We start from the raw sequence: 24,815 nt of genomic DNA, 5'->3' as shown, positions 1-24,815 counted from the left end.
AATGGTGGAGCTTGTCACAGAAAACACGGAGGCTACTGGTAATTTGAGGGTCATGATATGGTCTTCGAGGATGGACTCTGATTGAGTCCTTCCAAAGCTATTCTTACTTCAAACTGGCATGCTTGTCAAAAATCCAATCGCCCCTAGGATCAGGCACGGTCATGATCGGCTCACTCCACAGGGGATCCGCACTTGTATCCGTTGGCTTCAGGACATGTGCGATTTCTACTAATGCACGGTTGATCATTTAGTGCCCGATTACAGAGTATGAAGTACAACATACTAGGAATTAAGGATGTTCTGACCGTTTTTTAAAAAGCGTCGGGATCTACAATGTATGGCGATCTTTGGGTTCTTAGGCTTGGGATCAACACTATTAATTGACTTGGCCAGGAACAGCTTATCCAGCCCTTCAATGCAACCTTGGAACCCTGGTTCTCATTGATTTGGTTTCTTTTGATGCATCCTTTGTGTTTTACATTGGATGGGCTCACCTACTTTGACCAGGTTGTAATATTCAGTACGGAGTACGCCTTGCTCAGATTCCTGTAGTATGTAGGTTATAAATGCCGCATTGGGCTGGTGCTATCAAATGGAACAATCGGCTATTCCTCCCCCATTCAACTGGCATAAATCGCAAGTCTGTCAAAGGCCAAGAGAGAACAGATTTGAAATCAATCGCTCGTAGCCATTCATTTTGTGGGTTCAGGATTTGTCTAAAACCAATATGCTTCGCTGTACATATCACTCTGCAGGATGCAGGTCAAAAACCAAGGCATATCAGGAAAAATACGGACCGCAATCCCATTGATCCCACCTTGACACACCGCTCACCTGCATATCAACTTCAAATGCACGAAAGCCGTTAGAGCTCATGGGACCTTTCCAGGTAGGAGACAAGTTGGAGCTTCTGGAAGGTCACATTGCCTCCTGGGAAGGATCAAAGAACCAATTCTGCTTGAATAGCCTAGAAATCGAATTCCTCGGTGGAAGATTGGTCTTGGCTGAGCATGTCTCAGACGATCGGAACCAGTATGGTGAGGATAAAGGCTGTGGATATAATGCGGTATCTTTATTTCATTATTTCAATAAACATACATAGATGGATGTCCATCCCAGTTGCTTATCGTAGCGATAATGAAATTCGCAACCCGTGGACCTCGAGATGGGAAATCCAAATCACGTGATGACCTCACCTCAGATCTTCTCTGGGCTCTTGGTCCAACAGCATCATCGTAACCAACGCGTTTTTATCCCCACGATCTCTAGCTATCTGCTAGTGTCTCACAACACATCAAACTGAGACCATAGTTAGCTTGCAGCTTCCTGATTCACCATGAAGCTCGTCCGGTATGTGATTACCTTTATTGTGCGCGGCAAGCAGCTCGACGCACCAAGCAACCCTCAAACCCACTCCTGCTGACATTTAATGATCCTTCTAGCTTTTTGATGAAATGTGCCAATGAGACGGTGACCGTTGAGCTAAAGAATGGTGAGAAACCCCGGCGCAATCCCCGCAATCCCCAACCTAAAGTCCCCACGAATATGCCAATATGCGAAATACGCGAACGAACTGTGTTGTCTAACTTAACTCCCGTATCTAGGCACAATCCTTCACGGCACCATTGTGTCTGTCTCTCCTCAGATGAACACCACTCTCCGGGCTGTCAAGATGACCCCCAAGGGCCGCGACCCCGTTTCTCTCGACACCATCAACATCCGCGGTTCCACAATCCGCTATTACATCCTCCCCGACAGTCTTCCCCTCGATACCCTCCTCGTTGACGACGCGCCCAAGCCGAAGAACAAGGCGCGCAAGGAGACAGACCGTGGTCGCGGTGGTGGCCGTGGTGGACCACGAGGCCGTGGAGGACGCGGAGGTCCCCCCCGCGGTCGTGGTCGCGGACGTGGATTCTAGATTTTCTGTTTTCTATGAGAACCATCCGGCGTTTGTTTCTGTCTTCGCAACCGGTTTGATTTTGCATCATATGGGCTACAATGTGTTGTTCCTTTTTTCTACTACCCAGGCCAGGGGTCCCGATATGGATGGTGGGTGACATACTGAAAAAATTAAGCAATTTTACCGGGGAATGTTCCCCACTCTGAATTTGCGCTTCTCAATACCGTGTACCTCAATACCATGTGCTCAGGTGAACATTAGCTATCAAAAGTACTGTGGAATCACCCGAGAGAAGGATACATACGATCTGTGACTAGATCCACCTTCCCTTCGTCTCTTATCTCTATGCACGGTTCCGGGCCATGTGGTGTGAAGGCGCTAAGGGAGGCTTTGGCCAACATCAGGCCACAGCAATATCGAAACAGATATCTAAAACGTCATGCGAGTATGTGAACCTAATATCGTAGGCATGTCCGACTCTCGAATAGGTCTAGGTTTTTCTCTAGGTGTAATTCTTAGTGTCTTCTAGCGTGTTCCCTTTCCGTTAAACTCAAAGACTCGGACACGACGGTCCCATAACGATATATAACGCATCCGAGATTGGCAATGCCGAGAAGGTTATTTAAAGCACCGTGGACTATTTTATTCTTTTTCTTTTTAAAGTTCTCGCGTTGAGCACCCACATTTAGTGGTCTCGGAAAACCCGCTAGAGCCAAAATCAGCAAGACGGCGTCTTCAATAGCACATTCTGTCCCAATTACCTAGTTACTACCTAATTGTGGCCTCTCGGTGTAATACTACCTCTACTTTGACGTTTTGATACGAGGCTTGCTGAAGAGGCTTGCTGAAGTTACGGGAGTTATACCCTATAAAGAACGAAGGTTTAAGGCGTGAAAATATCTCAGTGGAACCAGACCAGGGGAATAAGCTGCGAGTGCGCGGTTTTTTTCAAAAAATAACATGAGACATGAGTGTCCGCTCAATAGCCTTCAGCCAATGCTGCAAATTTAATCCGATTAAGGCTGGCAATATCTTCCCGTGCCTCCTGAGCTCTCCAAGGTTTGGAACAACCGGGTGGCTCTGAGACCGTTGCCAAGATATAGAATGCGGTATTTCAAAGGATACCGGAACAAGCTCCCGAGCCTTTTGGATCAATAAGGTCAATAAGGATATCACCGTAGTCCCTTTCAAGCTAGAGGGGCCAGACTCTGTTGATCCAACAGGATTGATTGCCACGGTCGACTTCTCACCAGCTCCGCCAAGCGTCTTATACGCGGTATGTGGCTGATAAGGACCTTCTATTTCAGGGGTTGGGTTCCCGTGTGCGGACCATCCCGTGTACATCGCTCAATGATCAATCAAAGCCATTTCGGTTTTGATTTCCGAAAGCCGACGTGAAAAGGTTCGGGATTTGGAATCTGGTGAAAACTGGATCGACGAACTATAAAGTGCTGCTAACGTATGTTCCAGTGTGTTCTTTCGTCTTTTCTTTGTATACTCCGTACGTATATACGACTACGTAGCATTGCTTGGAATTCGGATATTACTTTCCTATTTTGTGATTGGAGGAGATCATTTCCAAGCGCGTCAGACGACGTGATATCCCAAAGATCATCTATGCCCAAGCCTTCATTTCCCAGTTATTCCATACAAATTCGGGAAATGTTTCCAAGACACATCTTTGATCTTCGCTAGTATACATGTAACACCGTTCTGACCCCCTTAGCACGACAGCGCCGATCTCAATGAGTAGCCAAATCACCCCTGTACGGAGTACGTTAGAGTGGGTATCATAGTGGGCGTCCTTACGGAGTGCTGTTCGACGTCCGGCTCGGTCCCGGTTTGTTTTACAAATGTGGGGGCCGGAAAAGGGGCATTCAGATCGTCGATCTACTCTCGATCTGTCATCGATCTGACCACGCGCTGTTAGAAAACTCCCATACGTGAAGCGGAAATTCGCGTTTCACAATAAGTGATGGTGCAATGTTGAGGCCTGAGCAGGCATGGTGCTATGGGCTATGGGATCAGACGATCGAGCGATGTGACAGCCGCCCACGTGGGCACGTGGAGACTCGTTGAGGCTGTGGAGACTAAATCACTCATTGATTGTCAGAGTTCGCGAGTCGTTCCAAGGTTTATTCTCGAAGCAAGGCAGTGGGGGCTCAATTGGACAGGCAACCAATTACATTGTCGATGTTGCATAAGCTAAATTGCAACTAATGGGACGATAGCCATAGCCCTAAGTACAACCTAAACGAGTAGGACCGGATCAGAAAAAAGGGTCGACGGCCCACATCTATGATTTGTTCTTCGTATCTACAGAGTATGTTGCTGGAGATTTGGAGAATCTGTTCAGAATAAGCGAAGATCAGATGATTGTATCTAAAGCATCGGTCTTTGTCTTGTAGAACCGACACAGTGGAGTTATATATAAGCTAACAAAGTATATACCACGACACCTCATGTCTCCTTATTTGACATCAACGGATATATTATGTTGAGAAAAATAGTATAATAAAGTTATCTGCATAAGCCTTCCTATGAAAGCCGATATATGCAATAGCATGCACAACGGCAGACCAGATCTAGTACTCTAGCCAACGTACCATTTCTTTCATTAATGGTTATGTACTTGGATTCTTGATTCTCGGCCCGGTCATCATTAAGTACATACATTCTAAAACGACACTCCAAATGTCCAAATGTCTAAACGTTAAAATGGTACAATAGAATCATGCAATGTATCATCCGCTAATCTTGCACTTTGCCCTTCCAGCTCAGCTAATTCTTTCAATCGTGGATGTACCACTTGAACGCCGTCTTTCTCAAAGACCGGATTGGAGTCTAATTCATGGATCGCATACGGCGGAGTAAGCTTCTTGGTTTCAGCAAGTTCGGATCGTTCCTCTTCGCCATCTTTCCATGGGCGTTTTCATCCACGGATCCAAAAAACCAATCCCCAGAATAGCCAAGATAACACCTAATGCAACACCAACGCCCGTGCCTGTTTAGCACCTGTTGAAAGCTCCGGAGGTTTCTCTTCTGACTCTTGAGTCACTGCCATCATCGTTGTGGTTGTTATAACTGCTGAAGTCGTGGTTGAAACAAAGGACGTAATTGGGGCCGAAGTAAGGTCAGTAGACCTCCAACGGAGCTCAACACCATATCCGTACCAACTATCGACTCCCGATGTGATAGGAATGGTGAGTAGTGTAGTACCGGTTACGTTTATATGTTTAAACGTCTCGTTCATATCGACCGTGGCACCGAATTCGCGAACCTCGAAAGTGGCGAATTGGTCCATACAACAGGCGCGTGTAGTGAATGTCCAGCTACTTGGTCTATAGTAGCGTTATATTAGTATGTGTGTATTTCATTTTCCCACCGTCCTCATCTCTAGTAATGCCAATTGCTTACTGATAAACAGGGCAGCATGTTCCTATAGTTTCGGTGGCGCTGGTATAATTTACGGCCATTGCCCAGCCGCTAGGACAAGCGATCCTAGGTGAATAGTATGACGATGGGGACCAGTTTGATGGGAGACATTTGGCATCTGCAGGACCTAAGTTTGCCCACAATGATCTTGTACCTATGGGTGAGGCGTTTAATAACCAGAAATCCGTGAGACATTCAATAGCCAGAGTAAAGGTCGTCGTCAGTGGAAGATGCGACCGCGTCGTGGTTATCATTGTGGGAGGAGCAGTCAAACACCAAAGCTTCGGACGAGGAAGAAGTTGGAAGAGGAATAGGATAGGCAAATCGGGGTTGATGAAATGACAGGTTGTAAAAGCAACTAGACTACTGTGTCTACCCGTGTCCAAGATGATATGCGGTCCATCCGATACTTACAAGGGGGAAAATATATGACCCGGTGTAGAGGTATGGGGAATGAATTAAGTAAGGTATAAGCAATGAAATGGTCATAAGGAAAAGCCAGAGGGTCATATTTATTATTCCTGCTGGGAAGTCGTTGAAACCTGTCTTCAGAAAACAATGTAGCCAGCTAGAACGAGAGCCTTGTGGACGAAACGCGTTTATTGAGAGCAAGCCAACACCCGAAAACATCTAGATAGGTAGCATAGTCAAAGTAATATCTAACTAGCTTTCGCCATCCAGTCTATGCGTAGTTGACAGGGCGTCAACGTATGCAGTCAAAACCGACTCACTAGAGGTACCATAAACATGCCGAAAAATTGCTGGAAGATAGAGTCTATTGGAACGATGTTGTATTAGTCGGTATAATAGTCATTATACTGAGCATATCAAGGCAGACAACTCACCAATACATCATCCAGAGGGAATGAGTTAAGCTGGATTGTCTTTAAAACTCGAATTACAATCCTCCGTCATTGTAAGATAAGTAGCCCTGGAGGCCTGTAACAAGCTGATCAAGGTATTTTTCTAAGTGATTCGTTTCATCTAATTGTCTCTGCTCGTTCGGCGGTAGAAATACCATTCAAGAGGTGATCCCCGACGGTTGCACGCAGAACCAAGTCAGGGATCTTGTGAGATTTGAGACAATCGAATAATACAAGGGCGATGTTTGCTGTCATTATATCTTTGGCGGTGACCTTCCTACCAATTTACCCAGTAGGGCGGTCATCCACGGTGTATGGGACCTTCCTTATTGGGACATCTGTCGTTCGTTTTTTCTTTCATTCCTCCTTTTTCCTTCCCTTTCTCTCTTCCTCCTCTTTTTTTTTCGCTTCGTCCCTTCAACCTGTTGTGGGCTTCCATTTTCATCAACCTTGCGGAAATCCATTCTCTCATCATGTCAAGCTTCGATAAGTTCCTCAATCCCGCATTCTGTGCGAATAACACAAGCTCGCCATGTCCCAACAAGACCTCCCAGGCTAATAGTGCTTGCGGCCGCTGCTACTTGGTTGTGGTAAGTCTCCAACACTTTGATCTTTTCAAAGCTCTGCACCATATTCTAATCAAAATCAAAACAGTATTGCGGCAAAGAATGCCAGAAAGAACATTGGCCCATACACAAAGAGAATTGTAAGGACGCTCTGGGGTATGAGACATGGAAGCCAGACTGGCACAGAGGAGATCGAAAGCCAGAGTTTTTGAAGAATCGAGACCCATCTGAACGGAATTTGAATGACGGCAAAATATCGTGGTGGGGAGGCATGCCAGCATTGGACTTGTTGAAACTGGATAGAAATGAAGGCCAGGATGCACCCCCCAAGATGAGTGTTCTTCTCACAGGTAAGAGACTGTCTGAATTCCAACAACTGCTCTTTTGACTAACACAATTCCTGATAGCATCACACGATATTCGGAACGTAGTCGAGACAATCGCTCGTCTGCCAGATACCTATTCGGGGCAATGTGAGATCGTGATGAATGGCATCCACGCTGGGATTTTCTCGCAGAATGTTCTTCTTGTTCTGACAGCTTTCCATTTTCCACCAGAGCACGCTGCCATTATCATGATTCACTTATGGTATTCAGCTTTGATACCCGCGTCTATTATCACCGCAGTCCGAAAAAAGCTCCTGCCAAAGATTGAGAAAGTCTGCTCTGAAGCTGCACAAAAACGGTCTCAACCGTTTTTCAAGTGCGTCTGGAGGAAGAACAAAGCATCCTTGCATGTGGAACTTGCGAGAGATGAGTGGGAAGGTCTTAAAGGATACCTTCAGGTTCCTGCTGACTTTTCTGCTACCGAAGCCGCCTGCAATCGACGAGACGTCATGTTTGCTGACAATAGAAAGGATGAATTCCAAAGGACTCTATACGCACAGCCTAGATACTGGCGTGTCTCCACTATGAAGTTCCGCGATGATGGAATCATGCTGCCTTTCGGGTGCTCACGCAAGGCATTTGACACTCCTAACCCGTTAGTCTGCCCGACCTTTCATTGTACCTGTCATGTCACTAATACAATTAGGATGTTTTTCCATACCAGTCGTAATTGACCTATGCCAGACTCTGCAGATCCGCGCACCAGCTGGGACCTCCTGGATGTATGCACTGGAGCGTACACTGCGAATTATCCTGCGAAGAATGATCTGTACGGTATGCTATTCATCTACCTCCGTAAGACTCTCTTGGGTTTCTGTCGCCAAATTTCGAAACGAGATGTAAACCTTCGACTTCTTTCTATCGATTCACTAAGTCTACCGACATATTTCAACCAGCTAGGCGAACATCCAAGATTTGACAGAATTGATGTAACTCCTCCCCTACCACCCCCACCTCCACCTCCGTTTTGAATTCTATTATATTCTTGAGACAATGCTAATTTGATATAGACGTATGTGGCTGCAGAAACCGGCGTGCTTGGGATCCACACCGTCCTCAGGGTATTTACCCCAATGCTGAAGCCGAAGATTCAAAATCCAAAGGCCATGCTTCTTACCCTCTTTATCCGCGACATTGAGGATATGTGGACCAAGGACTCCCTCGACAAGGACGTCGCTCGTGCTGTGAAACACCTCCCTCAACCTGAGTCAGCGGCTAGCAATGATGCAGACCAGGTGAGAATTAACAGATCAAGCTCTTTCTTCTGCAACGTCAGTAAAATGTTCGATCTTTACAAAAAAACCTTTGAATTTGACAAACTCACCCCAACATTTGGATTGAAGATGAGGGGCAGCACCACAATCGTGGCCCACTGGCCAATGCGACCTGGAAAACACGCCGCCACGACGGTGTTTGAGATTCTTGAGGGATCCGGCGCCACTGGCTGTGAACGCTACGTCGAATGGGAATGGGAATGATTATTTGCACAATTGCAAACCACCAAGCAGTCAACTGCTGGGTGTGTGTATGTATCTCCTTATTCTTACTGCTCATGAATCCACAAATGGTATCATCGTTATTCAATTATCCATTAATCATGAGCTATCTCCTCTCCATATCCTCACAATGACCAATTTCTCCCACCCAGCCTGCATCCCACTCGACCCCGCCGTCTCAGCGTGCCAACTGCCCCAGCAACGGACGCGTTCCATAACCTCATCAGGCCGATTCTGCTTACAGAGTAAGACATAAGCCACACCTCGCACAGACAGCACACCAGGGATAGCATCAAGCAGTCTGTCCGTAGTTTCCATACCATCCGCTCCGCCCGCATACGTTAACGACAAAAAATACGAGTCATTATCGAACTTGGCAGAGCGAGACATGGCCTCTGAAACAGCAGGGTCATTCTCTGCCGCAGAAGGCAGACGCGGTAGATCCTCAGTCGGAACATAGGGTGGATTGAAGAGGAGGACATCAACGCTGCCAGCGCGAAGAGGTGCACAAAGATCGGCAGCCAATGAAGCGATGTAAACTGATTGAGACGGCTGTTGCTCTGCCTGAATAGCTGTCGTTGCGGTCTTCTGCGTTGCGATGCAAGCATTGCGATTCACATCAGTGCCTAGTGTGAGAATATCGCGCCGGCCGAAGATCTCTTGAGACTGCGCGGCCGCGAATGCCAGCACAACGCCAGAGCCTGTGCCTACTTCGACAACTAGTGGTGATGCCTCTTTCTTTGGGAATCTTTCAGAGAGCCATTTTGATTCGGATGCGGATGACAATGTGTCTAGGAAGAGGTATGAGTCCTCGGATGGCTCGTAGATGGTGTCAAAGGACACATGTGAAGTATCTGGTGTGGGAAGCATGGTGCGTATGTTTAATAAAGCCCAGTCCAGGTTTATCGACTCCTCTTTGGAGATAGTGGGGCTATCTCGAAATTATATGCAGAACTCGCGATCTTGGCCTGAGGCAATCACAAATTTCAGGCAAAGAATCCACTTAAGTGGAAGATCCAATGTGAAGCAATACAATAAAAAGTATCAGCAAATGGCAGAGAAGGAAATCCAAGACTAAATCCCGAGACATCCCGACGCGTTGATTCGTTGATTCGCCTCGCCGCCTTTGCCTCCAAAATCCCCGGAAATTATGTCATTCCTTCAATCCTCGATCTAAACCCTCCAATCTCCTAAATCACCTACCAAATATTCAAGATGCGCATTGCTCAGCGTTTATTCATGGCCATGCCGGCCTCGATCGGCTCGAAGTCCAGCCTCAGCGAGGCCCTTGCCCTCCTCCCGCCGCTACAGCTTTACCGGCGCATTCTCCGCGTCCATCGCAAACTCGATCCCGAGATGCGCGTCTTGGGCGATTCTTATGTGAAGAATGAGTTCCGTGCGCATCGGAGTGTGGAGAACCCATTGCACATTGTATGTTTATTCTTGCCCGAGTTTGGCGTGGTTATACCGAATTGAAGGGAAGGGGAGGCATAGCGGAAGAGGAAGGGCTTGTTGAGGCAGTCACTGACATTGGCAATGATAGATCGGGTTCTTGACCGAGTGGCAGCTATATGCGCAAAAGTTGGAAGGTGATTCATGGGCAGGAGATAAGCTGGACAAGGCTAAGTTGGATAAGATGAGTGGTATGTTCTTGACTGTTGTTGAACTCTGTCTCGGTCGGTCATGCTAAACGTTGGTTCTCATTGTAGATCAGCAACTTGGACAGTTACTCGAGCTTATGCAGGCTCTGAGGAACGAGGGAGAGGGAGAGGGAGAGGGTCAATGAGTTCTCTATTGATCACATAGCACCCGAGGCTGACACTACCACCCCGAGAGTTGGTGGCTGAACTTCAAAAATTGGCTCTGAGCTGCTTCATAGATCTAAACAGATCGAGTGCAGAGTGCTTGATCTCGGAGCAGCCAGGCGTGCATGATATGGTTATGCTGGGAGATGCAGGCATCTTCCATCCCACCATCAGCCCATATGTATATACTACGTGTAGGAATAGAAGATACGAGGTTTGACTTGATTTGAAGTTTTGACAATTCAGGTCTGCACCCGGTCATATATACATTATGTGCTATTGTTTCTATATGACTATGTCGAGGAATCCTCCAAGGTTATATAGATGCGGAACAACCCCGAGCACACGGGATATTGACAAGGCGACCACTATGCACAAAAATTAATTTTAGCTTTAAATTCACCTATCATCTCTTATCACTTAGCAGGGAAACTGTCAATGAAAATCAATCTAGATACTCCAACATCAGTGGAGAACGCGCCCTGTTAATGACAAGCTGACTCATGCAAAGTCGGCTGCCGATGCCGATATCGAGATGGAGAAGAGGGTATATCAATCGGAAAACCCCCTTAACCACTTGAAAATTGCCCAATTGATCCTCTGTCACACCTCGCCCTTATCTCCAAGCCCGTCCCAACACACAGATCCCAAAAAGCCCCCCATTCACCCAAAATGCCCTCCATTCTGGAAGACCCCTCGACCCGCAACCCCCCACCAAAAGCACACCTAGATGCAGCGCCGACCCTAACAGCGTGGAAAACTACCCTCCCCAAGTCCTCCGCGCCGATGACGGTCTACCCCATCACAGGGGGACCGCAAACCGTTCCAAAGGACCTGATCAAATTCCTGCACGAGGAGTTCACTGCGGAAATCCTCCGCGGCGGGACGTACCCGATGGAGCAACCGATGGCGCTGGATGAGTTCGCCAACTATTGGTTCGGAACGTTTGTGGCCTTGGCGATCTTGGACGATGAAGGGGAGGGATTAAGGGAGGGGAGGGACTGGGAGAGTGTTTGTATGGGAACTTTCTATATCAAACCCAACTATCCTGGTATGTGTCATGTTCGGATTCGAACCAACCTCATAGTAATAAAAGCACTAACTCTAATAGGTCGCTGCTCCCACATCTGCAATGGAGGCTTTCTCACCGCTACTGCTGCTCGCCGAAGAGGCGTCGGACAGGCTATGGGCGAAGCATACCTGGAATTTGCTCCAAGACTGGTACGACGTGCCCCCCCGGCTTTGCATTTGATCACACGCATGACATGCATGACTAACTCTTTTGGTAGGGGTACACATACTCAGTCTTCAACCTGGTCTTCGCAAATAACCCCGGCTCTATTCGTATCTGGGAGAAGCTAGGGTTCAGCGTTATCGGACGGGTTCCCAAGGCTGCGCGGTTGGCGAACAGCGAAGAATTGGTGGATGCATTGATTTTCGGGCGTGAGCTGGGAAATTCAAATGGCAGGTTTCAATTTTAGTTTGAAGCGTCCGTTAATGTTTGCATAAAGAATCGCCGTTTCAAGTATATAGGATCGTGTTGTTACGAATGATGAAAATACTGCGATGAATTATACATGACAATAAACTTGCCTAGAAAGCAAGTAATGTGATTTCCCGAGCGAAAAGCAAAACTAGATAAAACTACAAGGAATAATATTCACAGGGAAGAGAAGCTAAGTGGTAATCAATGAGACTCAAAAGATAGAACCGCGAAATAGATGACCTCAACGCTCAGACCATACCATGCAAACAATAGGGATATCACGCAAAACCTGACTTGTCAAGATGATAGCTCCGCTTCACACTGACTGAACACCGATTTGGGAATAGAGATCGAACCGAGAAGGGGTGTAATGCACAAGTAAAAAAAACATAGATAGAACGTAGATAGAACAAGGTCGTAGAAGTGTAGATAGAAGTCGGAGGGCAGAGAAAGAAGAACAGAAGCGATGAGGGAGGCAACCAAGTTGCCACTAGCGCCACCGTGGACGTGTATCCACCAGTTTGGGGGCCTGCTCTTTCTCCGCCGTTCGCTTGGGAAGCGGGAGTAGACTGGTTCGCCTGTTCCTAGAATGGCCCAGCGATGTACCTGGTCGTGAGGATTTGCTTGGGCTCTCCATCCCACCTGGAGCTCCCGACACACTTCGACTGAAAGCTGTGGGAGGGCCCGCGAAGCTCTGGCGACTGCGAGGTGTGTTTGACATCCCTGATTGTCGATAGAGCCGAGCGTACGGCTGTAGATCGAAACTCGAGGACTGCTCCGGTGTGGGAGAGCACCCGCTCCTTGGACTCCGAGAACCAAAGCGGCTCGAGACGCGACTGACTGATCGAAGATTGCCGGAAATGGGAGATGCGGAAGTCTCTCGGAAAGAGCTGGAGAATGGAATTGATGATGATGGCCGAGGTGTGCGGGCGAGCGGGGCGGATGACTTCCGCAATGTCGAATTGTAACCAGTATTGCTGTCGTCCACCTTTGTACTGGCGTTCCAGCGTGGGCGATTGGGAATTGTAGATGGCGGCGCTGGTGTACGAGAACGAGCAGCCGGGGTCGGTGTGAAGTAACTTGAGGATCTATAGGATGAAGTTGGAGACGTAAGGCCCGTCGGTTGGGGGATTCCGGACTGTCGACCGGTGTAAGTCGTGGCTTGCGGCAAGCTGGAGTAACGACGGTTTGGGGGCATAGTCGAACGGGCTGTGGTACTTCCGACCGAACTTCCGCGACGGCTTGAGCCACCCATGGGCGTTGAGGCGCACTTGTACCCGTTGCTGGTCATGACGACTGACGACGCCGGCGAGCTTCCTGGGGTGTCAATGGCACTGCCTGCGGCTGGACTGTCCATAGTGAAGATGCTGGAGATCGAGTCTCGTAGCTGGTGGCCCCTGGTAATGTGTACATCTTCGAGAGATGTATCCATTACCTTAGCGCTAGCCTTGAGAGCATCCGTTCGGGATGTCATGTCGGATAGTAGGCGCAGGATCTCACCATTGACAGTCAATCGGTCGTTGACGCCCTTTTGAATGATGGAAACCACACGCTCAATAGCAGGAACATAATGCATTTTCTTCGCCTCATAGTTTTCAATGAGCTTGCTCAACGTTGACGGGTTGTGCACCTGCATGCCGGTTTCCAGCCCTTCTTGTAGCTTGCCAATACTGCGTTCAACCGATTGAAACATCTTTTGTGCCTGGGCCCCAGCATTGCGGAAAACCAGAATCCACTTGTCTTCAGCCAACTCCTTCAGGAGAGCTTCAGCATCGGTCTCAAGAACTTTATAGCTCTTCTCCAAGCGATTTCGCCGGTCCTCAATCTCTTCACACGCACTCGGGAAAATTGTCTCAGCGCGTCCCTGGAACATCGATAGTCGCATGGGCAGGAACTCCAACGATGCCTTCAATGGTTGCATGCGTGCAAAAATAGCCATGAGGTTAGAGTGGCTCGTGTCATCCTGCGGTGTTTTAATAACGGGAGTGTCAGACGTCGAGGTCAAGAGAGGTCCAATACTCAGACGATTCTGCGAATGTCTGCGGCCCTTCATCGGGGACTCTTCCACAATAGTCTCCAGCTCATTGATATCAAGGCCACCACTGGTATCGGTCGTATCCATCAATGCCTGATGTCGCTTCTCTTCCATCTCAAATATCAGGGCACTCAAGTTGTCAACTTCCACGCCCACATCGCCCAGAACGTTCGACCAAAGCTCTTCCCACTCCATTGCCAGTTCAACCTGTTCTTTCACGCCTTTCAGCTTTTTCTTAATCTGAGTCCAGTTTTGCAGAATGCTCTCCATCTGGCTCACGATAGTGTTCAAGTTATCCACATCCACATTGGCAATGTCATCTCGAAGTTGGACATTCTCAATAGCCCTAACATACACATCGACGAGGGACTCGAAGCGCGTGATTGCTTTATCGACTTCATCTAGCCCCTCCCGGCCACCAGCCGCAGCCCATTCCACGTCATCTTCAGAATCCAAGCCGCTCAGGACATCTGAGGCCTTCTTGATCCAAATCTGAATTTGCTCTGCAGCGCCGTTCAAGGCCCGGACTGCAGACAAAGCCGTGGAAATGTTTTCGATGCTTGCCTCGAGCGAAGCTGGCTGTGGGAGGGGGATGGAGGTTAGCTGCGAGAGCTGGTTGCTGAAAGAGGCACGGGAGAAAGAATATATTGAGTCGGCGCGCTGCAAACCCATTGGGTTAAAATATGATTGCGAGTTGGACGAAGAGCGCGAGTGGGTGGCGCCGATGGGAGGCGAGTCTTTGGGAGGGGGTTTCGGAGCGGACTGCTCTTCAGCGGACCGTTCCTCTCTTCGTGCGGTATCATCAACATATTTTTCGAAATCGGTCCTGTCATCTTGAACGTCATTGGGACGTCGCGAGTTCGGCATTGGGGCTGCGCGCGGCTGCGCGAGAACCGGCTCTGCGACAGACATGGGCGTGGGTGGGCTGATGTGTTCCCCGGGCTGAGCAGTCGCCGAAACTATGGCCGGAGTGGGCAGTTTAGGACCGTCCACAACTGCTTCGGATGACTCCGGGTTATCTCTTCGCGCGTCTGCAATCTCTTGTAGGATATCTTGGTGGGGAAGCTGGAGGTGGTTCGATGCGCTCCGGTTGAACTCCTCGTTTTCTCCAGGTGATGTGTTGGCACGATTCCACGCCTGGCCCTTCCTCCTTACCTTGATCGACAGGTCTTGGTGGAGATTGTCAAGCTCCTTCAGGTGCTCTTCGGGTATTCGACCGACTGCATTGGCATTCCGGTTCTGCGCCGCGGACTTATTACTGCTGTCCAGCAGCTTGACCCGAGCCGCGAGGGCGGGAGAAAGTCGGCGGAGGATGGATGGTCGGCCGGCGCTAGTCGGCTCAGCAGGGACAGGTTCTTCTTCGTTGTTGCTGCTTCCTAAGCTCCACAGGGATGATTTGGACTTCAGGCGTCGGAGGGTGGAGGTACCGGAGTCATTTGGAGAGACGGAGAGCGCGGGGGTGAGCGATGGGGGCGACGTAGGTATTGTAGAGGTGTTGGAAGGATTTGTCGCGAGGTCGGTCGCGAAAGGTGGACTGTCGGCTGTGGCATGCATGGAGACAGGCCCTGGGGGAATTGAAAGAGCAAAAAGACCAAAGGATGTGGTTCAGACAGGGATACAAGGAATGTTTGGTCTTGCTCGGTGCTCGGTAACAGGGAGTCCCTTTTTAACGGGTTAAGGCTGGCTTTTTGGCTGTTCAAAGAGTCGGAGAGAAATGCTGCTACATGGCAACAATTAATAGAGGTTCTAAATGTAAAGTCTCATGAAGAGTGAGATACTATCGGGCAGCAACCATTGAAACGAATGAAAAGAGGGATAAGGTGGCCAGTATGCGCTGTAGAATGGGGTACCTCCAGCCCCGTACTACTGACTATGGGGCTTGATGTACCTCCTCGGTATGTAATTCAAGGGGATCAACGAAATGAGATCATTTCACTTTTGTTTTATTTTCTTCTTGTGTTCTTTGTTTTCTTTCTTTCAACGGTTTCAGTTGAGTGGTATTCACTATTTCTATTAACACACCGGGCTGTATATATATCAATCTCACCTCCTTGCCCTATATACATATAGTACAACCTCTCTGTGCACGAGGTTTGTCGATCAAAAATGCATTAAAGAAAGTTTATATCTGAGTCATTTTCACAACTTAACCCTTTTCCAGCCTTTTCCAACCGTTTATGCCTTCTGCCCAAGAAGAGTTAGGCAGGGAGAGAAGATATCTATAAAAAGACATTGATAAAGGCATCTCAAAAGACTACCATCGAGCCACCTTGACAGAGACCACAACGCGGCCGACTAATCTTGTAAGAAATTAATGCCAAAGGAAGCTAGTCCCTTCTTTGTACATTCCGATCAGCAATGAGATATCCCAATGCGGACTAAGCACTATAACAAGACAGGGATAAATGTTCAAAGCTTCAATCTGATGATGCATGTACGCGTCAATGGAATGCAACGTGAGATACTATACAATTAATATACAATAAATAGAATTAGAAAGGAGACCAACGATCAAGAAAAATCAAAATAGCAGAGGCGGAAGAGTCGGCGACAATTCAGGGGTATCGTATCAAGTGCACATAAAGATATCAAAGAGAAAAGGAAACAATCGAGATGCAAACACGAATTTCCAACACTTCCAACGAGCCCTCAAATCAACCCAGCACTCGGGGGTCGACCAGGGTTAGCCTCCTGCCAATCGCGCACTAGCTCTTCGCGGACGGTTTTACACCAAGCCAACAATGCAGTATCGAACTGCTCCCAAGCCGTAGTGCCACTATTCTGTACAACACCCATAACATCAACATCCAGCCGGAGCTCCCACCGGAGTTCTGCAGCTTTTACCCAGAACTGGAGATTCTCAGTCTGCCGGTACGGCTTTTCAATGTCTAGGTGGTAGGCCGTAATGTCGCCAAATTTGCGTTTCGACTTCTTGATCGCAAGGTTGTGTAACTGAACCAGGGCACGGCCGTCCCGGAACCTATCAAGAAACGCAGTGGGAAGGGAGTCGGCGGGAGTCTCCTCAACCGGTGTCCAGGTCGGTAAGGAGTCACCGCCAGGCAAGAGGCTGCGCAGGAAGGACTCCTCGCGTGAGCGCTCCCGGCCCGTCCAATCGCCAGCAGCCCAATCCCAATTCTGCCGCTCTTGAGCTTCAAGGTCTTCCAGCTTCTTTTCCTGGATTAGCATGACGCGCACAGCCGCGATCCACCCCTGAATCTTCTCACGTTCCTCCTCGCGCAGACCGCTGGCAAAATGCCGGGCAGAAAACCGCTTCAAAACTTCCAGGACGTCCAAAAGTTCCTTGCGGATGTCCCGTTCGCTCTTTATTGATGCCAAGCGCTCTGGGTACTCGTGGGTGGTATAGTAGATTTTGGCTGCGCGGATGGCATTTGTAACATCGTCGAGGATGCACATACCCTGCAACTCCTCTTTATTCATCGGGGGCGCGGCCTGCCCGGATTGATCGTCCTCATTTGGGACATCGTCCGGAGAAAGACTCGATCTGAGGATTGGGCGGGGAGGAGGCTCCATGCCATTTTGGATTGCCTCGATATTAGACTCTGCCTTATCCAGCGCGAGCGTAAGCTGCCGGCGCAAGAAAAGCAGACCTGGAGGAGGAGGGATGTGGTGCGTTTTGATGCTGTACGTGCTGACTGTAGGCGGCAGCATCACCTCGGCGTCCTCGTCCTCAAATTCAAATTCCCCCTCCGTCAGGTCTGCCATACCTGACGGGCTCGCGACCAGATCATCATCCATGTGTCGTTGATTCGGGGTGATCAGGACTCGTGGCACATTATTTCTGTTCTTCTTGTTCTTTTCCCACTCGCGACTTCTTCCGCTCTTCCCGTCCAGTAAGCCCGTCCTGGCAAAATAGTATTGTAAGTGGGCGATACTGCCGAGGCTCATGACGCTGTCGCGGTGGCGTGCCGATTCCGAGAACTTGGCACCCAATGCACGGGTATATCCATGGCGCCGGGATGATGTTGATACAGACGATCTGGCATCTGCGGAGGTAGCGGAGGAGGTCGAGCGGGAGGACTCGGAGGAAAACGTGCGGTCTGGGGAGGAATATGAGGAGATAGCTGGCGTTGCCGGAATAGATGGTGACGGCGAGGAGTCGCGTATAGACGCTGCCGGTTTAGAGTCCATGGACCGTCGGGGCGCATCCATCTTGATTGAATTTGAATTGTCACCGGGTCAGAAGGAATGGATCTGTCGCGTGGAGACCAATCACTAGAACGTTCACAGTGACGGGGTATTCTGCGGGGGTGACGATGTGACGTTAACAATGAGGGCTGGACGATCCCTAGACGAGCAACGGCTTTTATATAAATCTATTAATGAAAGGACCAAGGTTTAATGAGACCTGTAGGATCGACGGACGAAAAACTGCTTTTGGGCCAAAAGGGGGGGCTTCGACTAACCGGGGCTAAAAGGGGAAGCGGGTCAACTGCCATGGAGTTGAAAGAGATGAGTGTTCCTATTTTCCACCGAAATGAACCAATGAGGCCCGTGACACCCCTTTTTGATTATCGATCGGAAGTTATGAAGCTATACGGAGCACGGAGTATAGTAACATGATGCTGTATACTTCCAGGGCCTCGAACATCCACGTGTTCCTGAATTGCCTGGTAAGGTTTAGCTTGTGCCCCGCATCCCATGGTTCGATGACTGGAACCTTCCAAGGTTCGAACATTAAAACTTCCACGTGGCGTTACATGTCTACATTGTATACTCCGTACAACTTCAAGCCCAATGGAAAAGAGATGTATATGCCATTCTATGATAAATAACCCTTTCTAATCCTCTATATTTGAAACGCCTGTCAAAATGTGCGTTTGGAATGCCTTAATGCTTCACAGCTCTCGGTTCAACAAAGATCTCCTTGCGGTCCCAAGCAGCTGGCTTGAGGTCATGAATGTCCTTCGCACCTCTCGGTTCAGGACCAAAGATCTCCTTGCGATCCCAACCAGCTGGCCTGAGGTTATCAATGTCCTTCGTCGGGTGGATTTTGTTCGGATCGGTGTACTCAATCTGGTAGGGATTGGGATCGTAAGTCTGATTGAGGTTGGCGAGGGTGTGATTAACCTCGCGGTGCTTGGCTTCGTCGGCGCGGACAAACAACAGCAGGTCCTTCATTTTGCGGTGACCCTCTGGCATCTGCCAGTATTTAACCGAGAGATCGGGTGCCTCGAGTTTCTCCCACCCGGGAAGCTTGCCGCTCTCTAGTTCCTCAAGAGCACGAGTATAAGTAATGACAGCCTCCTCCTCAAGGTATCCCACAAATCTGTGGCAAATACGGGGGGAGATCACGTATGCCAGGAAGAATCCGTTGAAGAAGACACCCTGGGCTGCGATAACCATAAAGCGCATGAACCAGCCTGGTTTGTCCAGTTTTAGGAAGGTAAGGAGGTGCATGCGTTCATTGTATGCTTCTTCAAGTAGGGTTTCAATCCTAGAACGAAGGAAGTGGGTTAGTATTGAGGTGATATCGTTTTGAATCTTGACTTGGGTAGACATACCATCCATTGTCCCTCTTCATCTTGCGAAGACTACTGAGATGACGCAGCATGCCGCCCACCATGCCGGGGACACCGGCCACACTTTCCAAGAAAATAAACCGAGTTAACCATTTTTGCTCGGTCATTCTGAAGAATTTCGGCAGGTTCTCGCCGGGCTTAGGATGTCTGTATCCTGTCGCTGTGTCCATACCCCATCGGAAGACACGAACTGTTCCAAGGGCAACCCAGTCGGACCAGTTTGAAGCTTGTCTGTGGGCTATGCGAATATTTTCCATTTGTTCCTCGGAGTATCTGGCATAGAGTTAGTGTCTGGCTCAGAGAGAGGGGCTGCCGATATACTTACACTGGATGCACCCAGGCTGTTTGCACCTGCTTGACATTAGGAGTCTTGGGTGGTGGGAAGAAGTCCTTGTTGTTTTTCTGAGGTGTTGACGAGATAGGACGCTTGGGTGTGAGGCTGAACACCGCTGTACGCTTGTTGATTCCACGTGCGGGCTTCAATGTCTTTGCTGCAACTCCCGAGTAGGTTCGTACAACAAGGTGGTACTGCGGCTTCGCCGCAGCCCTCATGGGAGCCCTAACTGAGAGAGTATTCATGATGTGGCCAACGAGAGCGAGTTTGAAGTCAAGTCAAGATTGAGGGTGATAAATGTATTGTAAATGGTGAAGATGATTGAGACGAAGAAAAGTGAAAGAATATAAGGAAGTTTAGGGAATATACAGATGTTTAAGATAAAGTCTCGGTTGCACAGATCAAGTGGACACCCCCTAATCTTTTAAGGCTTTAAATATATAACCTACCAATCATCGGAAGGCGAATATAACCAGGGATTTGCAAAAAAAGTTAAAGAAAGCCCCTGGAACTGCTTAGGTTATACCCTTGGGATGATGGCATTCCGTATAGTTCATTGCCGCAACACCCAGATATTCCCCCATTCTGCCATTATCAGATCACTTATTCCTCTAGATCATATCCCTGTTGATATACTTCAAACAACAACTGAATACATCAGCCTTCCCATTATCTCTACGCCATATTCCACGTTATGACCAAGACTACTCAAAACGGTCATATCCTTGTTCTCGGGAGGGACCGGCCCGGGTGAACACCGATATATGACTCAGCCCGCCAGGCGAAGGCGATCCCGAGAAATAGCCGGCGACAAAGCCCGGAGTTATTTTGAGGTCGTTTTCTGGTTCCGGGATCCTGAAAATATCCATTCCCTCTATCTTACCGGCGACTGCATGATCGATTGGCTGGTAGCCTTGAGAAAAGGCGAATATCCCTGCCCGTTTCCTGCCGATCAAAGCACTGGCACGGAGTCTCGGCATGAAAGATCTATAATAATAGATCGATGCATATATAAAGAGCCTGTCAAATGTCTTCATCTGCAAGTCAAGGTCCGCTTACCTTTTGTCAAGGCTGTCATTCTCCTTCCTTATATCCATCCTCTGCCGATACTCCGTACCGAGTACTCTCCTTCAATATGGATATCTCTGCGGAGTACCAATGCATAGATTATGCGTACCGGCTTTACCTAGTATTATAACAAGCTAGGTGATATCATCGTTCAAAGTACATAGTTAGATGAGCATTACAAATAGGTTAATAGCTAATGGTTATGTTTTCCCTTTTCTATTATTATCCAATCTGCTCCCTGAATCGCTAGTCGCCTGTCTCCATATTTTCAACCTTCTACATTTCTTTCTCACATTCTGTGACTTTGCATTCTTAGCCTTATCCCAATGTTTTGCCTGTTGTCTGCCCTGTCAGTCACTGCTACACTAGCTAAGCCATTGGGTTCCAGCTGTTATGGCTAGAAGTTTGTATTCTAGAAACAATAGTGCCGCGCGGTCAAAGAGACCCCGAACACTCCGGCTAGTATTGACTTATTAATAGCAAGAATGTAGATTTCATCATGATTAGGTAGCATCGTAGCTGTACGGTCAATACCAAGGATGGGTTTCGAATAATGATGGAGTAGAAGAATCCACCTGGCTCTGGCCTCCACTTGTGTTCTGATTATTGTATCAGAGCGAAAAGAACCCAACTCCTAGTCCCTTGCTTCAAACATGGAATCTGCTGTCCGCATCACAACAAACCCCTCCTCGTCATCACGCACATCTAGCTCCCGCTTCTCCAGCTTCACAACAAGAGCCCTAGAGGGACCCTTTTGGATGCGCTGGAGGAATCTCTGCACCTTTTCGTCACTGCTCTGGGCCTCGCCCTCGACCTGATAAGATCTGGTAAGCCGTCTATCCGGAGACACGATAAGCAGTACCCACCCTTCCGCAAGTGGTATTTCTGACCCAGCCGTTGAGCTCATCGAGATTAGCACACTTTTGGGTGAAGTCTCTATAGTACGCGATAGGTAGCCACTGGTTAATCGAGGGACTATGATGTCGTCTGTTAAGATGGACAGTATTTCCTACCGGAAGCCGACACCTAGGGATCCATGTTAGCGTCAGAGGATACGGTGGTGTTTAAAGGTCGACCCACCTTGAACGGTGCCGTGGACTTTGAAAGCAATCTGAAATGGATAGCATATCAGCAGGGGAAACCTATAGCTTTTGCTTTACTTCTAGAAATATGGCTGAATGAATATGTAGTAGAGGACATACTCGAGTTTGTGGCATGTGTGACATTTTGGGATGAAATATGGTATTTGGAAGAGTTGGGTAGAAGTTGAAGTGTATGAGGTAGAGGTTGATGTCAAGCCCGAGTCTTGGCCCCCGCAAACTTATCTTAACCTTAAGGGCCAAGCCACGTCGATATCATTTGTGCAAGACGTCGCAATGCTTTGCATTGAAACTAGATCTGTGATATCAACTGGGAGATGAATACTTGGAGGTTGTACTCGATGTGATATTGGCTGGTGCTGATTGGTTCCGCAAAAGGATCTACAACATTACAATAGACAGTACACTGAACATTTCCTCAGTTATTTCGATATGCAAGGGAAATCTATTTTATTTTGATTTTAGACTGGGATTTTACTCCGTGTCGAGATAGGATATAGATGAGGCCACCTACGTGGCGGTGCTTCGGGCCCCTGAGTAAACACTGGAATCTCAATGTTCCGAGTTCAACTTCTCCAAACCTGCGCCGGCCATGCCACTGATATAAAATGCCCTCCATTTTCGCCTGGCTTCGGCGGGTCTATTCGCTAGATACCCTTGACACTCGTTTCACCTCCTCCGCAACCCCTGCCAACACCAACACACGACCTTCCACCAAGGATACCCGCAATGCAATCGCCCAGGGCGCGTCACCTTCACTTTGGCGCACACCAGAATTCTTTGTCTACTACTTGTTCTTTATCACTCTTGTTCCATTGATGTTCAAGACCGTCATCGATGTCTCGAAAGGTGAGTGTAGGCCGGAGAAAATGCTGGGCCTACAAATTCTGACAGCGGATCAACGTCACAGAAAGCCACCCAGCCTACTCCACATACTCTCACCTTTTATCACCCGGTTGGATCCCTGGCCGTCAGGTGGTAAGTGTGCAACACTCGGCGTTCAGCTATTCATATCTATGAGGCCAGTCCCGACTGACATTATTGCTCTGGCCTTAGGACAACTCCGATGTGCAATATGAAAGCTTTCGCGACAACATTCCTGCACTTCTACTACTCCTAATCGCTCATCCTTTGGCTCGCCGCGTTTATCAGTTACACATCAACCGCTCGAATGTTGGAACAAAACAATCGAGCTATTCCGTGGTCAGTGCGGGCGAGGCGCAACTTGAACAGCGAATGCGCTTCGACTTTTGGTTCGGACTGTTCTTCATAGTAGGGCTTCATGGAGTATCTGCTTTCAAAGTATTGTTGATTCTGTATATCAACTTCCGAATTGGCAAGGATGTTCCGCGTGCCTACGTGCCTACCGTCACATGGGTCTTCAACCTCGGCATCTTGTTTGCCAACGAACTAAGCGGTGGCTACTCCCTTGAGCGGATAGCAAAGGTGTTCTCTCTGGGGTCTGGGACGTCAGAAGATGGAGCCACCGCGCTAGTCCAATGGGCTCAAACTCTCGATCATCTAGGGGGCTTGATGCCGCGATGGGAGGTACTTTTCAAGGTCACAGTGTTGCGCCTCATCAGTTTCAACATGGATAATTACTGGAGTGTAGACTACCCTGCAGGAAGTCTAATTGAAGTAGGTCTTCCGAAGCCATCAACCCCATGTGACAATCAAACTGACCGAATTCAACAAGAAGAAGCAACTAGACCCTGCGACCCTCTCTGACCGTGACCGGGTTAAGATCCCTGCAGAACCAGCTGCTTTTACATTCCGCAACTACATTGCCTATGTGCTCTACTCACCTTTGTATCTGGCGGGTCCGATCTTGACATTCAATGACTACGTATCTCAACAGCGATATACATCGGCGTCGCTCACACGAACTCGCATCGTGATGTACGCCGTCCGCTTTGGCCTCACCGTGCTCTGCATGGAGCTCATCCTCCACTATATCTATGCAGTAGCAATCTCCAAAGCTAACCCAGACTGGTCTGTCTTCACCCCGGGGCAACTGAGTATGCTTGCCTTCTTCAACCTGCACATAATCTGGCTGAAACTCCTCATCCCATGGCGATTCTTCCGTCTTTGGGCTCTTGTAGACGGGATTGACCCACCAGAAAACATGGTTCGCTGCATGTCCAACAACTACTCCGCCTTGGCCTTTTGGCGTGGCTGGCACCGCTCCTACAACCGCTGGATCGTCCGCTACATCTACATCCCACTGGGCGGCGGCGGTGATGGCCGGCGGTCACCCGGGGCGCCCAAACCGGCTTCATCTCGACAGTCCAACTTCATGGGCAAGTTCCTACAAATTCGCAACTTCCTGCTGGTCTTTACCTTCGTCGCCTTATGGCACGATATCAACCTCCGCTTGCTCATGTGGGGCTGGCTCGTTACTCTCTTCGTTCTACCAGAAGTTTTAGGCGGCATGTTTTTCCCGGCCTACCGCTGGCGCTCTCATCCCACTGCGTACCGTGTCATCTGTGGCATTGGCTCCGTTGGGAACGTCCTTATGATGATGATAGCAAACTTGGTCGGCTTTGCATTGGGTCTGGATGGACTAAAGGATCTGCTTGCCAGCCTAACAGGCTCATACTCTGGCTTGGCGTATATGATTTCCTGCTGCGTCGTACTTTTCGTCGGCGTGCAGGTTATGTTTGAGGTTCGCGAAGGCGAGCTTCGCGCGGGCATCAACCTGAAATGCTGAGCTTTTAAACAGCGTTTTTAAACATATTTTAGAAATTGTTTGTGGCTAGAACCTGGCTATAATGAGATGAATATATATCAAGTCTTGACTT

At 48.7% G+C, this 24,815-nt stretch overlaps 10 protein-coding genes across 10 annotated transcripts; 5 read left to right on the top strand and 5 right to left on the bottom strand.

Moving 5' to 3' along the window:
* Nucleotides 1-1,336: 1,336 nt before the first annotated feature.
* LCP9604111_5664 (mRNA splicing protein SMD1) lies at nt 1,337-1,918 on the top strand (the record flags this gene model as incomplete). The annotated part of the gene is made up of 3 exons (XM_039073499.1): nt 1,337-1,350; nt 1,443-1,492; nt 1,605-1,918. 3 exons carry the CDS (start codon nt 1,337-1,339, stop codon nt 1,916-1,918), a joined length of 378 nt encoding a protein of 125 aa, XP_038928175.1.
* A 4,753-nt stretch (nt 1,919-6,671) lies between these two features.
* Nucleotides 6,672-8,628, top strand: LCP9604111_5663 (uncharacterized protein; the record flags this gene model as incomplete). Its single annotated transcript, XM_039073498.1, has 5 exons — nt 6,672-6,788; nt 6,853-7,114; nt 7,172-7,768; nt 7,835-8,079; nt 8,161-8,628. The coding sequence occupies 5 exons, from the start codon at nt 6,672-6,674 to the stop codon at nt 8,626-8,628; spliced, it is 1,689 nt and encodes a 562-aa protein (XP_038928174.1).
* A 117-nt stretch (nt 8,629-8,745) lies between these two features.
* LCP9604111_5662 (S-adenosylmethionine-dependent methyltransferase) lies at nt 8,746-9,516 on the bottom strand (the record flags this gene model as incomplete). Its single annotated transcript, XM_039073497.1, has 1 exon — nt 8,746-9,516. The coding sequence occupies one exon, from the start codon at nt 9,514-9,516 to the stop codon at nt 8,746-8,748; it is 771 nt and encodes a 256-aa protein (XP_038928173.1).
* Nucleotides 9,517-9,861: 345 nt separating this feature from the next.
* On the top strand, nt 9,862-10,432 carry LCP9604111_5661 (succinate dehydrogenase assembly factor 3; the record flags this gene model as incomplete). The annotated part of the gene is made up of 3 exons (XM_039073496.1): nt 9,862-10,077; nt 10,190-10,289; nt 10,356-10,432. 3 exons carry the CDS (start codon nt 9,862-9,864, stop codon nt 10,430-10,432), a joined length of 393 nt encoding a protein of 130 aa, XP_038928172.1.
* Nucleotides 10,433-11,123: 691 nt separating this feature from the next.
* On the top strand, nt 11,124-11,932 carry LCP9604111_5660 (GNAT family N-acetyltransferase; the record flags this gene model as incomplete). Its single annotated transcript, XM_039073495.1, has 3 exons — nt 11,124-11,502; nt 11,563-11,672; nt 11,741-11,932. 3 exons carry the CDS (start codon nt 11,124-11,126, stop codon nt 11,930-11,932), a joined length of 681 nt encoding a protein of 226 aa, XP_038928171.1.
* A 495-nt stretch (nt 11,933-12,427) lies between these two features.
* On the bottom strand, nt 12,428-15,526 carry LCP9604111_5659 (KAR9 family protein; the record flags this gene model as incomplete). The annotated part of the gene is made up of 1 exon (XM_039073493.1): nt 12,428-15,526. One exon carries the CDS (start codon nt 15,524-15,526, stop codon nt 12,428-12,430), a length of 3,099 nt encoding a protein of 1,032 aa, XP_038928170.1.
* A 1,095-nt stretch (nt 15,527-16,621) lies between these two features.
* On the bottom strand, nt 16,622-18,142 carry LCP9604111_5658 (uncharacterized protein; the record flags this gene model as incomplete). The annotated part of the gene is made up of 1 exon (XM_039073492.1): nt 16,622-18,142. One exon carries the CDS (start codon nt 18,140-18,142, stop codon nt 16,622-16,624), a length of 1,521 nt encoding a protein of 506 aa, XP_038928169.1.
* A 678-nt stretch (nt 18,143-18,820) lies between these two features.
* LCP9604111_5657 (alternative oxidase) lies at nt 18,821-20,091 on the bottom strand (the record flags this gene model as incomplete). The annotated part of the gene is made up of 3 exons (XM_039073491.1): nt 18,821-19,427; nt 19,495-19,785; nt 19,838-20,091. 3 exons carry the CDS (start codon nt 20,089-20,091, stop codon nt 18,821-18,823), a joined length of 1,152 nt encoding a protein of 383 aa, XP_038928168.1.
* A 1,457-nt stretch (nt 20,092-21,548) lies between these two features.
* LCP9604111_5656 (acylphosphatase) lies at nt 21,549-22,140 on the bottom strand (the record flags this gene model as incomplete). Its single annotated transcript, XM_039073490.1, has 5 exons — nt 21,549-21,728; nt 21,781-21,850; nt 21,928-21,940; nt 21,995-22,025; nt 22,117-22,140. 5 exons carry the CDS (start codon nt 22,138-22,140, stop codon nt 21,549-21,551), a joined length of 318 nt encoding a protein of 105 aa, XP_038928167.1.
* Nucleotides 22,141-22,622: 482 nt separating this feature from the next.
* Nucleotides 22,623-24,724, top strand: LCP9604111_5655 (putative glycerol:H+ symporter (Gup1); the record flags this gene model as incomplete). Its single annotated transcript, XM_039073489.1, has 4 exons — nt 22,623-22,863; nt 22,925-22,992; nt 23,071-23,652; nt 23,711-24,724. 4 exons carry the CDS (start codon nt 22,623-22,625, stop codon nt 24,722-24,724), a joined length of 1,905 nt encoding a protein of 634 aa, XP_038928166.1.
* Nucleotides 24,725-24,815: the final 91 nt, after the last annotated feature.

This window comes from Penicillium roqueforti (assembly GCF_015533775.1).
Source record: "Penicillium roqueforti strain LCP96 04111 chromosome Unknown scaffold_14, whole genome shotgun sequence".
NCBI classification, from domain to species: Eukaryota; Fungi; Ascomycota; class Eurotiomycetes; order Eurotiales; family Aspergillaceae; genus Penicillium; species Penicillium roqueforti.
Note: the sequence above shows the minus strand (reverse complement) of the source record. Positions and strands in the feature narration are given on the sequence as shown.